The sequence below is a fragment of the Zootoca vivipara genome, chromosome 8 (assembly GCF_963506605.1).
Source record: "Zootoca vivipara chromosome 8, rZooViv1.1, whole genome shotgun sequence".
NCBI classification, from domain to species: Eukaryota; Metazoa; Chordata; class Lepidosauria; order Squamata; family Lacertidae; genus Zootoca; species Zootoca vivipara.
The window spans coordinates 57,672,599-57,691,231 of NC_083283.1; the positions used below are offsets into that span (position 1 = coordinate 57,672,599).

Here is an 18,633-nt window from a genome sequence, read left to right on the forward strand (position 1 = left end):
TGGCAGCTATGCCTGCTTTTTCTAGAAGGTGGCAGCAAAAGAATGGACAGGCTGGTTCAAGTCATTATGTGAAATACATAAAGTTTCATAATGTTATTGAACACAGGTGGTATATTATGAAAACCACATTCTAGTACCACCTCCGTATGTTACAGTTTTGGAGTCTTTGACTCTTACTGGAACCATTTTCTCATGTTATGAAGACCTTTTCCATTATCTCACTGGTCTCTGGTTTCCATTATCTTACTGTTGTCGTCAACAATTTTTGCTGTGCTGTTCCATCTCTCTGAAACGGAGAATGGAGTTCTGCTTCATAAGATGTATTCTTTGCAACATAATAGCTTGGGGTCATTACCATTGCTACAAGCAGAATGACGATGGGGTAACAGCACAGTCAAACAGCCATACCTTTGGGCCCTCTGGTTTATGGTGCATAGTAATTTATTTTCCAGGAAAACATTATCACAAGATGGTGTTTTCCAGCTATTGTTATAAAAGTGAACTCAACATGTAAACAGGACATATTGAATCACTGAAAATTAACACTCAGTCATGGTTGTTGGTGTGCATATTAAAGAATTAATAATACCTGTGGTGTGGTTTTGGTTTGCCCCTAGCCTGTCCCTTTAAAGGTAAAGGGGCCCCTGACCATCAGGTCCAGTCGTGTCCGACTCTGGGGTTGCGGCGCTCATCTCGCTCTATAGGCCGAGGGAGCCGGCATTTGTCCTCAGACAGCTTCCGGGTCATGTGGCCGGCATTACAAAGCTGCTTCTGGCGAACCAGAGCAGCGCACGGAAACGCTGTTTACCTTCCCACCTTGCACTTTGATGTGCTTTCGAGCTGCTAGGTGGGCAGGAGCTGGGACCGAGCAACGGGAGCTCACCCCGTTGCAGGGATTCAAACCGCCGACCTTCTGATCAGCAAGCCCTAGACTCTGTAGTTTAACCCACAGTGCCAGTCTGTCTCTTTAGGATAACTCAATTTCTCTAATCCTTCATAACATATAAGCAGACAGGCAGTGTCTCATTTACGCCAGGCTTGCCTATGCCAATTCAGCTATGCCATGTCTCTTCTATACCAGCTCAAGTTCCAGATTACCAGTTCAGCAATAATTCACACTTTTATATAACAACAGCAACATAACTTCCTGTCTCTGCTCTTGGCAGAAACGTATTTCTGAGTAAATGTACATAGGGCTTGATTGTTACTGATTCTGTGTGTGAGTGCCATGCCTATGGCAGAATGGATTAAGCTCATTGTTATCAGGAAATGGATTTTGAAAATGGTTCTGCTTCCTTGTCATCAATTTTGTTTCATTTCTGTTATGTTGCCCCTTAAAATATGTCTCCTCTCATCCTCCTGTTTTCTGTGAGAGAACATAGCAGAGGCTGCTGTTTTGTACACAAAAATGTTCCCTTCCCTTGAGAGATTTATAATTCTCTTGAGACATTTTAAAAGGGATTCCTGCAACAATGCCAGTTTTTTGGTTTTTGGCTTGGATGAAGCTTAGAAAACAATCCTGTATCCTCTCCATCCCTTTTGGGTATTTGTTGGATGTAATGAACAATGCATTTATTATGGGTTAGTTTTGTTTTTTTGCTTCATGAGGCAGCATCTGGTAAATGACATTAAATTTTTTTTGTAGTTACATTAACTTAGATACAGAGCTTACAGCTCTGTAAATGCCCCCGATTTCCATGAAATATTCAGGGCAGAGTGTTATTACCATGATTATTTTCTCCCTAATGCTGAACTTCAATCAACTTCAAATTTGAAATGTATTAAATGGCTATGCATAATACTACCATTTGTGCTGCAATAATTTTTTTTATTGTTAGGTCTGCCTAGAATGGGAACGTATGCAGGAAACATTAATTTTCTGTGTTTTATTATTTAAAGTATATTGATTTCTTATTAGTTGTTGGAATTTATAACTCATTTGCTATTTAATATAGTCATGTAATTTTCTTGTTTATCAAAGTGTATCAGCAAGCTTCTGTCAATCGGAATGGAGATACTGAGCTGGATAAAGCAGAGAAATGTCTTTCAGTGACACAGGAGTCCATAGTCGTCGTCCCCCCCCACATTAGCATAGGAAGCTGTGCTAAACTCCAGCTTCCAAATGGTTTTTTCCATGTTCCCATGCTTTCTACACTCACAGGACTCTAGCAGAAAGGTAGTGGGGAATCCTGTTTGCTGAATTCCAGCTGCTGCTTCCACATCTGCAGCCAAGTTCCACCCTTCCCCCTCTTCTATGCATTGACTATCCCTTGTCTGGGCAGTAGCCTTGGGTTTTGTAGCAGGTGATTAATACAGCCATCTGATTCCCCCCCCCCCCCAGGATAGAGCGAGACAGTATATAAAGTTATTCTTCTATTTGCATGCTGTGTTCTCCTGCATGTTTAAAACTTTACATTCAGAAGTATTTAATTCAAAAGGCAGAAATGCATGGCAAGCCAATTTAAAATACCAGTTGAAAAAAAATGCGGAAAGTTGCATGAACTGCTAGTACAGTGGAACCTTGGTTTACGACTACCTCTGTTTACGAACGCTTCGGTGAGCGAACGCCGCGGACCCGGAATAGTTTACATCCGGGTTCCGCAGTGTTGGATGCGCAGAAGCGATCTGCGTGCGCAGAAGCACTTTATCGGCGCTTTGCGCATGAGCATAAGCGTGCCTTCGGCGAGCAAACGCCTCAGTGAGCGAACGCCTCCGCAGAACGGATTGCAGTCTCAAACTGAGGTACCACTGTATGTCTCTCTGAGAAGGGAGTTGCAGATGGTGTGCAGCCACTGAGAAAGCCCTCTACTGTCTCTCCACCGTGTTCAAAAGCCAGAAACAAAATGTATCAGTGTTCCTATTTGCGAATACATCTCCTTTCTAAATTTGGGTTAGCCAAGTTTGGGTTGGTGACACATTTATTGCTTCCTTCTTCTCCACCAGGCTATGTAATATTTGTCTTCTTTGCCTTCATATATATTATAGTTATCCCATTTCTATGATTTAATAATTATTTGAATGTATAAAAATATGTAATAATAACATACAATTTCTTTTCACTTGAAATAAATGAAATTGATTTTTGAGTAGTCCTTGACAGATTTTCCTTATCGCTGTCTTTAACCACGGTGGACATAGCAAAGTACCAGCTGTTATCCATGCTGAAAGAAATCCAATGAGTAAAGCTTTGTTGACAAAAAAAAACAACTTGAGGGTTTTGTTAACATCTATTTTGTGAAACATGTGTGCTATGTTTTCCTTTAGAAGTGTGTTTGATATTTAGTTGCTTTAAAGCTCAGAATTGAGCTAGTGCAACTTTTGACAAAGCATTAGCCGAAAGCCCAGATTCAACTAACCCAGCGTGCTAGTGGACAGCTTGTGGAAAGCTTGTGCAAAAGCTCTCACTAGCACAACAGGGCTTTCTCTCTTCCTCTTCTGGGTGCCCCTGTGGCACCCCCAAATCTTATCCAGAGGGTCAGCACAACACTGAATTCCTTCCAGTGGTTATTTTTGTTCTCTTTCCATGTAAGAATGCCAGTGCTCTTATAAAGCAAAAGCAAAAACGATGGGTGCATGTCTTAAATCTGTACGAGTAAACACCTGTGAAGAACGAGAAACCTTTCCCAGGCTGTCCTTGGGTGCAGTTCACTAACATTACCACACAGTGTCACAGTTGGACTCTGCTTCTTTCCAATTTCAGAGGAGGAAGGAGTTTACAAGGCTGGCAAAAAGCGATCAGAAATGAGGGGGGCTGCGGAAGTCCAGGAAGATGAAGACACTCAAACTGAGGTCCCACTTGACCAGGTAAGCTGCAAACTTTGAACGAGTGACTCACAATGAAAATAGGTTTGCCGTAAAGTTGTGGCTTATTTCTCTTGGGCTTTCCACTGCTGTCATATCCATCCTTTTTCTGTTATTGGTAAACTGTTTCGTTGGCTAATGTACTAAGACTGCCATCAGTGAAGGAACGCAAACCTTTGAATTTGGCTGGCATTGGAATACCTAAGTTCCATTTTCTGGTTTCTGTAACCTTTTTAGAACCTTATTCAATAATGGTCGTTGAATAGTGCAGTAATGTACTATTAAAGCAAAAGCTTAGCTATTGAGTACTAGAACTTTCATACGGGCCACATGGATGGGGTATAAAAATAAACGGCAAAAAGTGCAAACCAGCATTAGATTTATGCAAAATGTTTCTGTTTTGCATTTGAACTGTTCTGAACACAAATAGTATTATGACACTCAAGTTTCAAATAAACCACCCCCTATAAAAAATATCAAATTTTGTAAGGAATTGAACTATGTGCGTGAAGTCAATAGAATGAATAACAGGATAAATGCTGTCACGTTCAAGATGGGTATCTTTCAGTCTTTGTAATGGAGAATGAGGTAATCCTCAGCCAGATTACAAGCATGAAGCAATATAATGATGAAAATCATAGGACCCTGAAACTATGATTAGTTAAATCCCATAGTAATTTGTTTAGGGCAGCAGCAGCATTTGTGGAATAGGTCTCTAGAGTGCGTGGAATGTAATAAAAGAAGAGCTATTATTGTTGGCCTCTTGATTATTGCTTTATTGATGGTGCATTGGACCGGTGAGGATAGCATGGGAATCTTGAAGATGTTAATAGGTTTGGAGCTTTTGAATTTCATGGCAGCTTTTCATTATGGTTTATCAAGTGTTTCAAAGCTGGTGTTTGTGTGTTTGTTTGTTTGTGTGCGTATACATGCAGCTGCTGTGAATCCGTATCATCTTTGTTAGCCTAGAAAAAGTGGCGATGGTGTCAATAGTAGCAGTAAATCGGAGGGAAATTGGTGCGGTGGCAGCAACAGGGCCAGAGGAATAATAGAATCATAGACTTAGAAGGGGGATCTAGTCCATCTCCCTGCAGTACAGGAATCTCAACTAGATCATACATGACAGTTGGCTATTCAACCTCTACTTAAAGCCTCCATGGACACCAGGCTAGTCTTCCTTCTAGAGGAAAAACGGATGTCTACGTTGATTCAAGTTTTGGAACTGGCATCTGAGAAATACCCCTTGATGGAAGTGCTTTTGTTTTTAGTCACAGTATCGCGAGTGAACCCTGTCCTCTGGATCCTTGTGCAGATGCAAAACATTCATGTTTGATGCCTCTTAATGGCTTTCTTACCCATGATGTTTGGCAGGTCTCTGGTTCAAAATCCTATTTGAATTTTGCAATCAGAAAAGAAAGGTTAGTTCTCAAGTGACACCAGATAAGAAAGGCACTTGTTGTTCAAGCATATAAAGTACTTTCTGATGGATTGCTAGGAAGTCCTCCATAATAATTACAGTGGTACCTCGGTTTTCGAACGTAATCCATTCTGGAAGACGTTCTGAAACGTTCGAAAATTGAAAACTCAATACAGAAAACTCAATATGGAAAACTCAGTATGTAATCCACGTGGCATGTTCAATTTCTGAGGCGTGTTTGAAAACCGAAGCATTTACTTCCAGGTTTATGGCATTCAAAAACCAAAATGTTCATCAACGGAGATGTTCAAAAACCAAGGTACCACTGTAAATGGTATAAAGTAAAGTAATCAATAGACTTGTTTTCTGTCCATTTATAACACTGTCTAGATCAGGGGTTGTCAACCTGGTCCCCACCGCCCACTAGTGGGCATTTCAGTATTCTAGGTGGGCAGTAGGGGGTTCTACAGCACAAGCTGAATCCTCCTTCCATCGAGCATCAATAAAGATGCATTAGTGGACGGTAGGTATAGAAAGGTTGACTACCCCTGGTCTAGATGACAGGTGGACTGGATGCTGCCCAGGGATGAGTGGACTGATGGTACCCCAATAATGCTGGTCTTGGCTGGCCTGCTTCAGAGTGGGGCCACTTAAGGAGAGGTACAAAATCGTAGAACAAAAGAGCTGGCCCTACTGCTAACTGGTAGTTCCTTGCAGAGCAACCTTTGGCTCCTCACTGTGCTTATGCTGGTAACGTAAATGTTATGTTAATAAACTGCATCTGAACCAGGCATCCCCAAACTGCGGCCCTCCAGATGTTTCGGCCTACAACTCCCATGATCCCTAACTAAGAGGACCAGTGGTCGGGGAAGATGGGAATTGTAGTCCAAAACATTTGGAGGGCCGAAGTTTGGGGATGCCTGATCTAAACCAATAAATTATAATGGGTTTGTATTCCATGAAGTCATTGCTCAAGTGGGAAAATGTCTGTTTGTGCAACAGAAGCCTCCCTCCTTTCTGTGCCTGCCCCTGCAGCCCCCCATCTGCTCTGGGGTTCCCCCCCAACCCTCTGGAGTGGATTGAAGGGATGCAGGGGGCACATGGGAAGGTAGGAGGATGAGTGGGAAGTTCTCTTGCATTAGTGCAATTTGTTCTGCTTTGCCGTGACCTCTTTGGACTCAGCCCATTGAGACCTTTGAAATCTGACTTGTATCTTAAAGATCCGTGCTTATGTTGGCGCTCAGATATTACCACATTTCAAAATAAGATATTTTTATTTATTTATTTATTAAAATTGCCAGCCTTGCCCAGGGCAACCCAAAGCGACTTACAACCAAAATATTTAGCCCCTGAAATCAAAATTTCAAATTTAAAGTTGGACAAAGTTAAAATGTACACAATTACAAATGCACATGTCTCTTTGCAGTGAAAACCAATCAGGCTGAATCCAGCCCAGAAGCAACTATTTCCCCCCCCTTTTCAAATGTTTAAATTTTGTAAACAGGTGCTCCATTGTCACTTAGCAACCCCAGCTGGTTAGGGAACAAAATGTTTTGAGTTTTGCTTTGCTTTGTAAAGCATTTGGGATATATAACAAATCATTGCTCACTGGGAAATGGCAGCGGTATTTAAGCATTGCTCATTTCTTCAAGCCTAAGTGCTCTCTGAAGCTGCATTTATGCCTTGCTGTGTGTGCCTGTTAGGATCTTGTTTTTCCCCTTTTGTCTGAACGGCAACAGGTAATATCCATAGTCAATGCCTAGTTACTTTTGAAAAGATGCTTTTAAAAAGTGCTTTTTATTCAAACATTGCTTTCCCATGTTTTGCACGGGAGTTACTTTCAGACTGTGATTTTACCTGCACTCTGTTATAGATGGGCTTATCTGAGCTGATTTTTGGAACCTATTTTGAGAATAGAGGCAAAAATCCAGAAAACAGTACAAAAACAGGCTGGCTGCTTGGTTGAATTACTGGGTGGTTATAAAATAGGTTCAGCTAGGTCCCGTGTGTATTGTCAAGGCATGTTTGTGCTGTCTGAAATTATTAAATTGGAATGATCTTGGTCAGGGTATAAGGAACTACTTAATATCCAAGGGATTGCTTGCTCAGCTGGATATTCGACCTTATTGCTTTTTATGGCATTATCCATGCTGTTATCATTTGATGCTTTTTAGGTAAAGGTAAAGGGACCCCTGACCATTAGGTACAGTCGTGACCGACTCTGGGGTTGCGGTGCTCATCTCGCGTTATTGGCCGAGGGAGCCGGCGTACAGCTTCCAGGTCATGTGGCCAGCATGACTAAGCCGCTTCTGGAGAACCAGAGCAGCACACGGAAACACTGTTTACCTTCCTGCTGTAGTGGTACCTATTTATCTACTTGCACTTTGACATGCTTTTGAACTGCTAGGTGGGCAGGAGCTGGGACCGAGCAACGGGAGCTCACCCCGTCGCGGGGATTCAAACTGCCGACCTTCTGATCAGCAAGCCCTTTTTAGCCACCCTTTAATTTCAAAGGAGCTTCCCATGTGGGGTATTAGAAGTACCTTCTGGATTGGACCAAAGATCAACCATATGCAGCATTTTGGACCTAACAGTGTCCAGTTAGTTGCAGCTGGGAAGCTCACAAGGCTCCCCTGTAGTTTGTCACCAGTGTCTGGTTTTCTGAGGCCTACCTCCCTTATACCAGAATAAGATTGTTGAAACAGCATGGTGCTGTAATTGTAGAGATGCTTGGGCTGCATCACAGTTCAGAGCACAGTTCCTCTCTTTAAAGTAGCTTTACCCTGGCTTGTCTGTGAACCTCATATGTGTTCTCTCTATATTAATCAAAAGAGCTGAGCATAACACAATTTGGGTTTTTGGGTTTACTAGCGGCCAGCGGAAACTGTGGATGAGGAAGAGACCATGGCACCGGAACATAAAGCTCGGCATCAAGAAGACTATTCAGCTATGAATGGGGAGGCGGATCAGGGTGGCGACACAGGGGAGGCCATCAACGGAACAGAAGAGAATCTGAATGGCCATTATGATGATGAGCAGCAAGGGCAAAACCTTGACCAAGATGAGCCTAGCAGTCATGCGCACGGGGGAACAAATGAGGAAAACGGTGAACAGATGGGTCACAATGGCCATGAAGAAGAAACAAAAGAAGGTACTGATGATCAAAAACAGGTAACATGTCTTTGCTCTTTCGATGTGCTACTGCTTTCATTTTTTCTGCTCTAACAATAGGTTTGTTTGCAGCCAGCATATTCCATAGCTGGATTTTCAGCCTTGGAGCAGTTCTTCTTGCCTTTTTGCAACCTTTTATATGAGGACGGTATATAATCTCCTACTGGGTGATCCCAGTGGTAACGCGTTCACATGTTGCATCGACACCAATATTGTGATAACGTTGCAACCTTTACGTTTGCCGGTCACCAGTCTTCTGTGCACTCTGACTTCCATTGGTTAAATAAAAAGTTAGACTGGGATGAATTAGCTTGTATAATCACGCTGCTATTTTTTTTTGTCACCCAGTTATCCTCTTCACTTTTTTCCTTGCACATTAAAGAAGCTAACTAAGGATGCTAGCTTATTCGCTTGTCATCATTTAATGGTTTCTAAAACTACTTGTTTCATACATAGCATGAAGAAATCAGTTGTTGTTGTTTTTATTCAAGCACATTATAGGCTAGTTGCTTTATCGCTCAACTGAATACCTTGTGGCCCATCAAGCCAAACATAGTTCACCAGCCAGCCCTTTGTGGTGGCCTACAAGGGGTCTGATCAACCTTCAGAGCTTTTCTGCCTTGTGGAACAGCAAAAGAAGGAGAGTTCCCAACCATCACACATGGCTATGGATCTGCACTTGGCTTGATGGGTCCTGGTCATGCAGGCTCTGCTCGATCACATCAACACATACAAAAGAAAAATCTCTGCCATATGACAAGTTAAAATATGCAACCCCCCCCCTTTCTCTCTGTCTAGGATGATTCCAATTATGAGAAAACCTCAGCTCCAAGAGTCACCATCACCAGCCCACAGGAGAGTGAAAAAAACGAACAAACCAATGCGTATGCGGCAGTAGCATAGACATAATTTGAAGGACATAGGTTACCAGAAAATGAAGGATTTACTATTTGGAGTGCAAAGCAATTTTGTATGTGTGTGTGTGCGCTTTATTAATTTATAATGTGACAATATGGTGGAGTTCCACCCACTGAACGCTGGCATGATAATGTGGTATACCAGAACTTAGATAATTAAATGAATAATTAAGAGGAAGATTGAATTATAGTCCCCAGATTTGGTCTTTCTCCAATGTGAATTCTAAGGGGAAGCATAGGTGTTAATTGAAGAAATACTGCCATCGCAGAATGTTGAATATTGAACTAGGCCTAATGTGTACCCCATGTTTGTTTAGAAGAGTTGAAGAATATTTTTGCGACTTTAAAATGGAGAGCCTGTCATATTTTTTTAATAGCTGAATAAATCTCTGTGAACATGAGCTGTGGTGTATTTCCAGGATCTAATTTGTCTCACTTTGTGTGATATGGAGAGTGAAGGGGGGGGGGGGTCACAACAGGATGGAAATTTACCTGTGCTGTGCAGGTGGGCTCTTGTGTGTATGGGAAGTTACACTCACCTGTACATGCAGGTGTCCTCTCTTCCATGGAAAGCGTGAATGCCATGTGCTGATCAAGAGTTTCCATGTCAGGAACTGATAGCTGGATGGGATGACAGAATGTGACACAAGCTGAAGGACTTCTTTTAATAGTTTCAATAATACCAAATAGTTACATTGCACTATGTTAGCATGCGTTAACAGCCCTACCCAATGTGCATCGATATGGCCGAAAACCCCACTGACTTTACTTATTTCTAAGTAAATGTACTTCATTATCCCACCCAAAACGTGTCCGGCATAATTCTGTCGCTATGAGTGGGCCAGATTCATTTAGGTCGAAGATCTCTCCAGCAGGCTAGCTATGAGGGATAAACGGATCAATCAGCCAAAAATTTCTATAAAGAATTTATCTTTGATTCTAAAAGCGCATTGCTTTAAACATTTAGCCAATCACAATTATTAGGGTTTAATAACACTTATGGGAGAAAATAAAATTACTTAAAAATTAAACGTCATCTTGAAAATTGTGTTCTCATCTCATTGGCTTAAGTTTGCAGGTCATGAGAAATCAGGCATATTGGGTCAGATATGTTAATGCCAACTGATGTTTCATAAGTTAGGTTGATGGTACGTTTGCCCTATAAATCCATGTGCAGTTCATTTAAGTTTTGCTACATCCCTTGATGTAGCTCTCTCGCTCCTTTTTGTAATAGGCTGAATATTTAGTTTGGTTTGTAGTTGTTGATAAATACAATTACTTAAAAAAATCTTAAACATTGTTTGGCTTGGCGATACCAGTTTCTGTAATTATATATTTCATCCTGAATTCAGCAAATTTTAGTGTATTTTAGGGTTTGTTCTTTGGATATATTAAAGCTAGTAAGTTGCTATTAGAATGACCTAGTTTCATTACATGAAGATTCCTGCTGTTGCAGTTTGTAAGTAGCATACAGGGAAGTGACAACATCCCAGGAATATTTTTTTGCGGGGTTGCGGTGCTCATCTTGCTTTACAGGCCGAGGGAGCCGGCGTTTGTCCGCTTCCGCAGACAGTTTTTCCAGGTCATGTGGCCAGCATGACTAAGCCGCTTCTGGCAAAGCCAGAGCAACACATGGAAACGCCGTTTACCTTCCTGCTGGAGCAGTACCTATTTATCTGCTTGCACTGGGTACTTTCAAACTGCTAGGTTGGCAGGAGCTGGGACCAAAAACGGGAGCTCACCCCATCGCAGGGCCTCGAACCGCTGACCTTCTGATCGGCAAGTCCAAGCGGCACAGTGGTTTAAACCACAGCACCACCTGTGTCCCCTGTCGTGCAATCTACAAAATGCTAAATTGTTTTTTTCCTGTTGAGATTTAAACTCTCAAGTGTCCCCTTGCAATTCTTGTGCTATAGATTCCCATCTCCCATCTTTCTCCATCCTTCTTACTTAGCCTATCAGATGGAATTTAGTCAGACTCCATCGTCAGCCTTCAATTGGTATAGCCTACTTCGTCAGATGCATGGCGCAGTTTCCTGAGATGCAGGTGGGGTACATTTATGCGTAGTTGCGTGGGAGAAGGTCATTGGGAACTGAAAGGAAAGCGTGAGATCAGAAAGAAATGAAATACAGAAAAGGACAACAGTGATAATTACACGCATAATAATTCACAAAAGATCAAAAACTGTTTTATGAATCACCATGGTTAAATACGTAATTATCACTGTTTGCTGTTTTCTGTATTTCGTTTCCCTCTAACCTCACTTTTTTTTTACATTCCCATCACTCCACCTTGTACATGTAACTCAGGAAAACACATCATGCATCTCCATGAAAGCTTATGCCCAAATAAATTTGGTAAGTCTTTGAGGTGCCACATATAGGGAATAAAACCATAAAACAGTTTTTTGTTTCCTAAGATGAAAATTTCTAACGCTATAGCAACCTCACCAACAGCACAATGATGTGTGTGTGGAGTGTGCTTTTTCTTGGTTTTCATCACTAGGATGTAACCTCTAATTCTATGGGTTTTTAAGAATTTTAAGACTAACCTACCTATCTCATTCTAAAAATATGTATGGTGACAGATGGTGGTTCAAACAACTTCTGTGTTTGGGACTTCCGCATTCTTTTTCCTCTTTGAACTTGACTTGCAATGCGCTTGCACTAAACTGATCTGTGTTTAAGAAGAATAACCCTTGAGTGCAAGCATAGTGCAGAGATTAGGCTGAAGACCTACCATCGCCATTAACACAAAAAGTCAGGTTCACATGAAGATCATATGACTGAATTGTTACAAGAAATCAGATATGCCAAGAATTTTATTTTTAATCAATATTCTGCTTGTGTTCAAAGGTAGATAACAAACCCATAAGTTTCTGCCATTTGAATGAAACCAGATAGTCCTTGATGCAAATTCCTACAAGATGAATTTTAACAGGGAGAAATGTAAAGTACTACACTTGGGCAAAAAAAATGAAAGGCACAAATACAGGATGGGTGACACCTGACTCGAGAGCAGTACATGTGAAAAGGATCTAGGAGTCTTGGTAGACCACAAACTTGACATGAGTCAAAAGTGTGATGCAGCAGCTAAAAAAGCCAATGCATTTCTGGCTGCATCAATAGGAGTATAGCATCTAGATCAAGGGAAGTAATAGCACCACTGTATTCTGCTCTGGTCAGACCTCACCTGGAGTACTGTGTCCAGTTCTGGGCACCACAGTTCAAGAAGGATACTGACAAGCTGGAACATGTCCAGAGGAGGGCAACCAAAATGGTCAAAGGCCTGGAAACGATGCCTTATGAGGAACGGCTTAGGGAGCTGGGTATGTTTAGCCTGGAGAAGAGAAGGTTAAGGGGTGATATGATAGCCATGTTCAAATATATGAAAGGATGTCATATAGAAGAGGGTAAAAGGTTGTTTTCTGCTGCTCCAGAGAAGCGGACACGGAGCAATGGATTCAAGCTACAAGAAAAAGATTCCACCTAAACATTAGGAAGAACTTCCTGACAGTAAGTGCTGTTTGACAGTGGGATTTGCTGCCAAGGAGTGTGGTGGAGTCTCCTCCTTTGGAGGTCTTTAGGCAGAGGCTTGACAGCCATCTGTCAGGAATGCTTTGATGGCGTTTCCTGCTTGGCAGGGGGTTGGACTGGATGGCCCTTGTGATCTCTTCCAACTCTATGATTCTATAGAAAGACTTTTAAAACGGTGCATGTTAATGAAAGGGTAAAACATGTCATATTTGCGATATAAGGGATTGTTATTTTGACCACAGCGTAACTGAAATTTATAAGATTTTGGAACACAGAAATAAAATAAATCATCAAAACCATCAATTATAACATGCGGGTGGCCACCTAAATTGTATAATTTGGCATCTGAATGATTGGTATTACTAATTGCATTATAAACTGCCATTGCTATAATGAGGCTATTGGATTGTTGTAATTGAAAACTAATTAAAAAATCACCAAAAGAAAAGAAAAGGTGAAACATAATACATACACAGCTGTCTAAATCTGTGAATGCATTAGCGATCCCTTTCCTTCCGCAAGAAATGATTGGTGGGCAATGAGTGCCTGGGCTGGCCCCTCCTACTGGTAATCTTCTACAAGAATCTGGGCAAACCCCACAGGTCAAACTGCCTCATGTCAAATTCCTCCTGCTACTGGATTTTGCAGGTAAAGTCAAACAGGTTTTTTGAAAGGCTGGGGATGGGGCAATGGCACATGGGATGCTCATTGTTTGGCCCATCCAAATAATTTGAAATTATTACCCTCCTCCCACCCAGCTCAATAAACAGTTGTCTAACAGGCTTACAGGGAGCAGGATTGCAGCAGAGAGGACAGCGGGAGGGGTGGGCCAATGCATGAGGGTGTATCTGAATATGCTGTGTGAGAATGCCCCCAACCAACCACTATCGAATCTGACCATCGAGATCAGAGACTAACCCATCTCTTGAAGTTTCCCTGCATTTGCTTTCAGGTGCTAATTTTCCGAATACCTAGGCTGGCCTGCATTTTCAATTTCAGCCCTGGCATTCAGCCGTCTCCTTATGAGATAACATCCACAATTAGGCTGTTCTATATCTGGAAAATAGTGTAGTCTGGTGATGCTATCTTAGGAGGAGGAATCTAGCTGACTCCAATATGTGCCCGTTTAGTTCAGTCCAAACTCCCAGAAACACAATTTGAGATAAACTACCGTGACATTAAGCAGATGACTGTCACCGTCAACCCACCATCTTTCATGACTGGGGATGAGCAGTGAGAAGCACAAAAAGGATGTCATGATGCAGCAGATGCCCACATCCTGGTCACCAGATATTCTGCCACTTTTATTCATTGTATGCTGACATTTCAAAGACAGGCTGCCCTTTGAAAATCTTTCTTGTCCTCTTTCAGGCCCCGGCTGTCTTTCTGTACTGCCTTTGTACCTAAAGATGGGTGAGGGGAAGCTGCGTCTTGTGTCTGGCCCAATATGAAACATAGCTCACTGTGTTGTTCTTCAAGGAACTTTGGGAACAAAAGGCTAAAACTGTCAAATCTATTTGTTAGCTTAAAAATTCTTAATACAATTCTGCACCCTAACTCCATTAAACGTATGGGGGTTTGTTTGTTATCCTGTGGCAGGCTCTGCTTTTCAAAGAAATTTCAAATATAATTGAAAAAGATTGACTGACAATTTATTTATTTTTGCTGCTTTGGAATAGAACAATCGGTTAACATAGTAACTTACATTCAGAAAGGTTTTTGTGAGTTTGGAGGAGTGTTTTGGAAGCAAGACCGCTGCTGAATCTTTCAGCATGGAGTTTTCACCAGATACCACCTCAGGATGGTACAGTACTGGTTTGACAATGCTTAACTGGTGCATTAGGGTCTGGTTGTTTTCCCTTATCGGTGCTCCCCTTTCGAAAGTGCTTCCAAAATTTGCAAGTGTTGGGTTTTACTGGGGGAAATTAACTGGTCATCTTGGCTTCAAACAAGCTTGGAAAGGCAAGATGAAAATTCTGTCAAACAGATAATAAATGTGTGAAAGGAGCAGACAAGTGAGCAAGCTAATGTCCCTAGTTTGGCCCTACCAAGGCAAATACCAGTTTTCATACCAGTTTCTGGGAATCGCAGGTGTGTCTTGTGATGTTGCACCCAAGTCCTACTTGCATGCTTCCCACAGGCCTCTGGTTGACCATTGTGAGAAGAGCACGTTGGACCAGATGAGCCATTGGCCTGATCCAGCAGGCTTTTCCTATATTCTTAATGTAGAGATATGTCCTTGTTTATGAAATGATGTGGCGTTCCATGTCCATTGGTAGCACTGTATAAATAAGTTGTTCATCATAACATAACTGTACCAGCACTAATGATGCTTCTAAGCTACTGATTGTCTGTTTTCAGGAACGATGCAGACTCCCCCCCCCTTTTACTGTGCAAAGGGATTCAGTACTACAAAAGAGTCATATTGGGTTTACCTCAAAACCCAGAAGGGAGAATCTGCTGTCACACACAGCTGAGGAAGAGAGGGCATATGTACTCCCTAGCCTTTCATGTGTGACTCACTGCACTGTGGGAATAAAAAGCAAAAAAAAGAGGGTCAAGGCAGCCCATAGAGAACAACCAGATGGCTGGAGCGAAATGGCTGTGCAAATCCGAATGGAAGCGGCAGAGGCAAACATCCTGAGAGCATGTTCATCAACGCAAACGAGATAAAAGGCAGTGATTGCCAATCAAGCTACGCCAAATTTGATCTCAGCACAAATTGCACGAGTGATTACTCTTCTGTTAAAATGGCTTTTCGGGGTTTTTAATCCAGAAGCAAAGAAGGATAGCATTCTGAATTTGCATAAGAGGCTGATGTTTAGTGAAGAGCAGAGAGAATTGCAGCTTCTTCTTTTTTAAAAAAAAATAAAAATGTGTCACTTGTTTAATATCTACACAGAAGCAGAGAAGAGGTCGTGAAGACCATTACTGGAAAATCATGGCTTATGCTGCACATATATTACAGAAATCAGATTTCCCACACCAGTGCTTGGTAACAGCCTTCCCTTCCATTCTCAAGGCTATTTTCCTTCTCTTCTGTGGTTCAATATATTTACTTCCCCCCAAGCTTCTTCTTCTTATTGCCCTCTATCCACCTGTCAGCTTTACAGACTGGTGACAAGATCACTTGCAGTCTGCATGCTCAGGACATTAGAAAGGTGGGAAGAATTCTAGAGCGTTGAGCGACACTCTTAAAGAAAAACAGTATGAACCCTATTTTAGTTGTGTTATGTTTGACAAAGGGTCAAATGAGGACCAGATGCTTCCCCTGCTTTAATGTGATAGGCAACAATATGATTAAAACCTATATGAAATATCCCTCTGAAACAAACCAAAATAAGTTTAGATTAAAAACTAAAGACACTCTTCATAATAACTTAACCCCAGTGATCAAAAGTCGCCTCTGTTTCCCATATGTCCCCAAGGTTTCCCAAAGAGAGTCAGGGTTCTTTCAGTGGAACACGGGAATTGACCTTTTACTGACCATTGGTCCAGCCAGCTAGGTATCATCTGCTGTGGGGACTCAATACACTGCATGGGAGTAACTAAAAGGTAACTAGGGATGTGGGTAGCGCTGTGGTCTAAACCACTGAGCCTCTTGGGCTGCTTGCTGATTGGAAGGTCAGCGGTTCGAATCCCTGCAACGGGGTGAGCTCCCATTGCTCTGTCCCATCTTCTGCCAACCTAGCAGTTCGAAAGCACACCAGTGCAAGTAGATAAATAGGTACCGCTGTGGCGGGAAGGTAAATGGCATTTCCGTGCACTCTGGCTTCCCTCATGGTGTTCTGTTGCGCCAGTAGCGGTTTAGTCATGCTGGCCACATGACCCGGAAAGCTGTCTGTGGACAAACACCGGCTCCCTCAGCCTGAAGCAAGATGAGCGCTGCAACCCCATAGTCGCCTTTGACTGGACTTAACTGTCCAGGGGTCCTTTACCTTACCTATAGGAGTAACTCTCCAGGGTTAGAGGCAGGAATCCTTTCCAGGAGGTGCCAGGGATTGAAACGGGGATATTCTGCATGCAAACCAGTTGCTCTGCAAATGAGCTACAGGCCTTCACACAAGTGTGTATATCACTGAATGCCAAAAGCTGATTGTGCCTCTGGATCAAGCCAACGACCCATTTAATCCTGCATCCTGGTCTCACAGGGGCATACCAGATGCCCATTGGTAGGCCATGAAAAGGGCATGAGTGCAACGACCCTCTCCTCACCTGTGATTTCCAGCAACTGCTGTTCAGAGATATCGCCTCAGCATTAGTATTTCTATTAACCAGTGACTGTAAGTTTCCAATTCTTTAGAGTGTTTCTCATCCTGAACAAGGTCACTGCAAGATAACGTCTGGGCCTCTCTTTTTTCTGAGCAATAATTTTTGAGATATATCATCTTGCCTTATTTTTCTAGAAAGGGGTGTAAATTAGATTTTCAATCTGATTTCAGAAATGATGTTATCAAAAGGGAAGTGGGGAAGATGGAAGGAGACTAGTGGATATTGCAGCCATCATTTTAAATGTCCTTCAGCAAGCCACACTGCAATACTCAAAATGTCACAATCCTGCTCCTCACAATCTTTAATTAAACATCACATTGGAAAAGGTCATTGTGCTCTGCCTTGCTGCTGCCCACACACTGCTAGCTTGATGGCAGTGAAAGCAAACTGCAGTAAACAAGGTTCCTACTGACATGAAAAGAGCAAGACCAAAGTCCTTTCATTAAAATTTGACACTGTGGCTATAAATGCATGTAACTGTAGAAGAATGACCATATTTATAGAATGCTTTCTCTAAGCGCTTCACTCGTATTATTTCAGTAACTCTTGCAACGACCCTATAAGGACTGACAAGCAGAATTAGCCCCCTAATGTGGATGGGGAATTAATATTGTGAGACAAACGCAAGGCCTCCCATGGAATTCATGGTACAATTGAAATTTTAGCAGTTCATGTTTTAAACCAGGTCTGGGGACCTTTGCACCTCCACATAATGTTGGACTCACTTCACATCCCACCAGCCACAGAAACCGTGGCCAAGGTTAGAGATGATGAATGACGCAGTTTGACAACATTTGACAGGCCACAGGTTCTTCATCCTTGCATTATTTTGTTTCTTGATTTGATTTATATATCTCCCTTCATCATAAGAGCCAAAGGCCTGGTTGAAGAGGAACACTTTCGCCTGATACTTAAAAATATATCATGAAGGCACCAGGCAAATCTCCCTGGGGAGAGCATTCCACAAATGGGGAGCCACTACAGAGAAGGCCTGTTCTCGTGTTACCACCCTCTGGACCTCACACGTTACATGATAGCAGGGCGAGTATAACAGCTGAACGACTTAAGAGGCTGAGAGAAGAGAGAAGTCAGTCCTTGGAGATATAGTGGGATGGTATTGCCCACGATCTCGGAGCTGCATCTAACTAGAGAGGGAAGAGATGTGCTTCCATTTGATGTGGAAACCTTTCTAATCCCAGATGTGCATCTGTTGCAAAAGAAAGAGGGTGAAATTGCACACACCACTCCTGACAGGAGCTGATTTTAAGATATATATATATGGTACCTAAACTGAAGGTAGGAACATGATGCCCTTGACATCATCTGTTGCCCAAACAACTACTTCACATAACTTTGTCATAGATGCAACTTGTAAACGAAAACATTTCTTAAACGTAAGCCCTATGGCAGGGTTAAAGGAAAGTGTCTGTGTCTGTCAATCACTGTTGTATTTCCTGGCCCCTCTGTTTGACTGGTTGGCAAAAGGGTCATGAACCCTTGTCCCAGAAATGGGGTTAC

At 42.2% G+C, this 18,633-nt stretch overlaps 1 protein-coding gene across 3 annotated transcripts in view; it reads left to right on the top strand.

Moving 5' to 3' along the window:
* DCDC2 (doublecortin domain containing 2) overlaps positions 1–9,707 on the top strand; it is a 46,327-nt gene extending 36,620 nt beyond the window's left edge. For 2 of the 3 annotated variants that reach the window (XM_035125972.2, XM_035125974.2), the window contains 3 exons: positions 3,701–3,804; positions 8,090–8,389; positions 9,188–9,707. In XM_035125972.2, the coding sequence (XP_034981863.2) occupies positions 3,701–3,804; positions 8,090–8,389; positions 9,188–9,292 (509 nt within the window). In that variant the 3' untranslated portion in view covers positions 9,293–9,707. The remainder of the gene's footprint in view (positions 1–3,700; positions 3,805–8,089; positions 8,390–9,187) is intronic. The other variant, XM_035125975.2, reaches the window with a different exon arrangement.
* Positions 9,708–18,633: the final 8,926 nt, after the last annotated feature.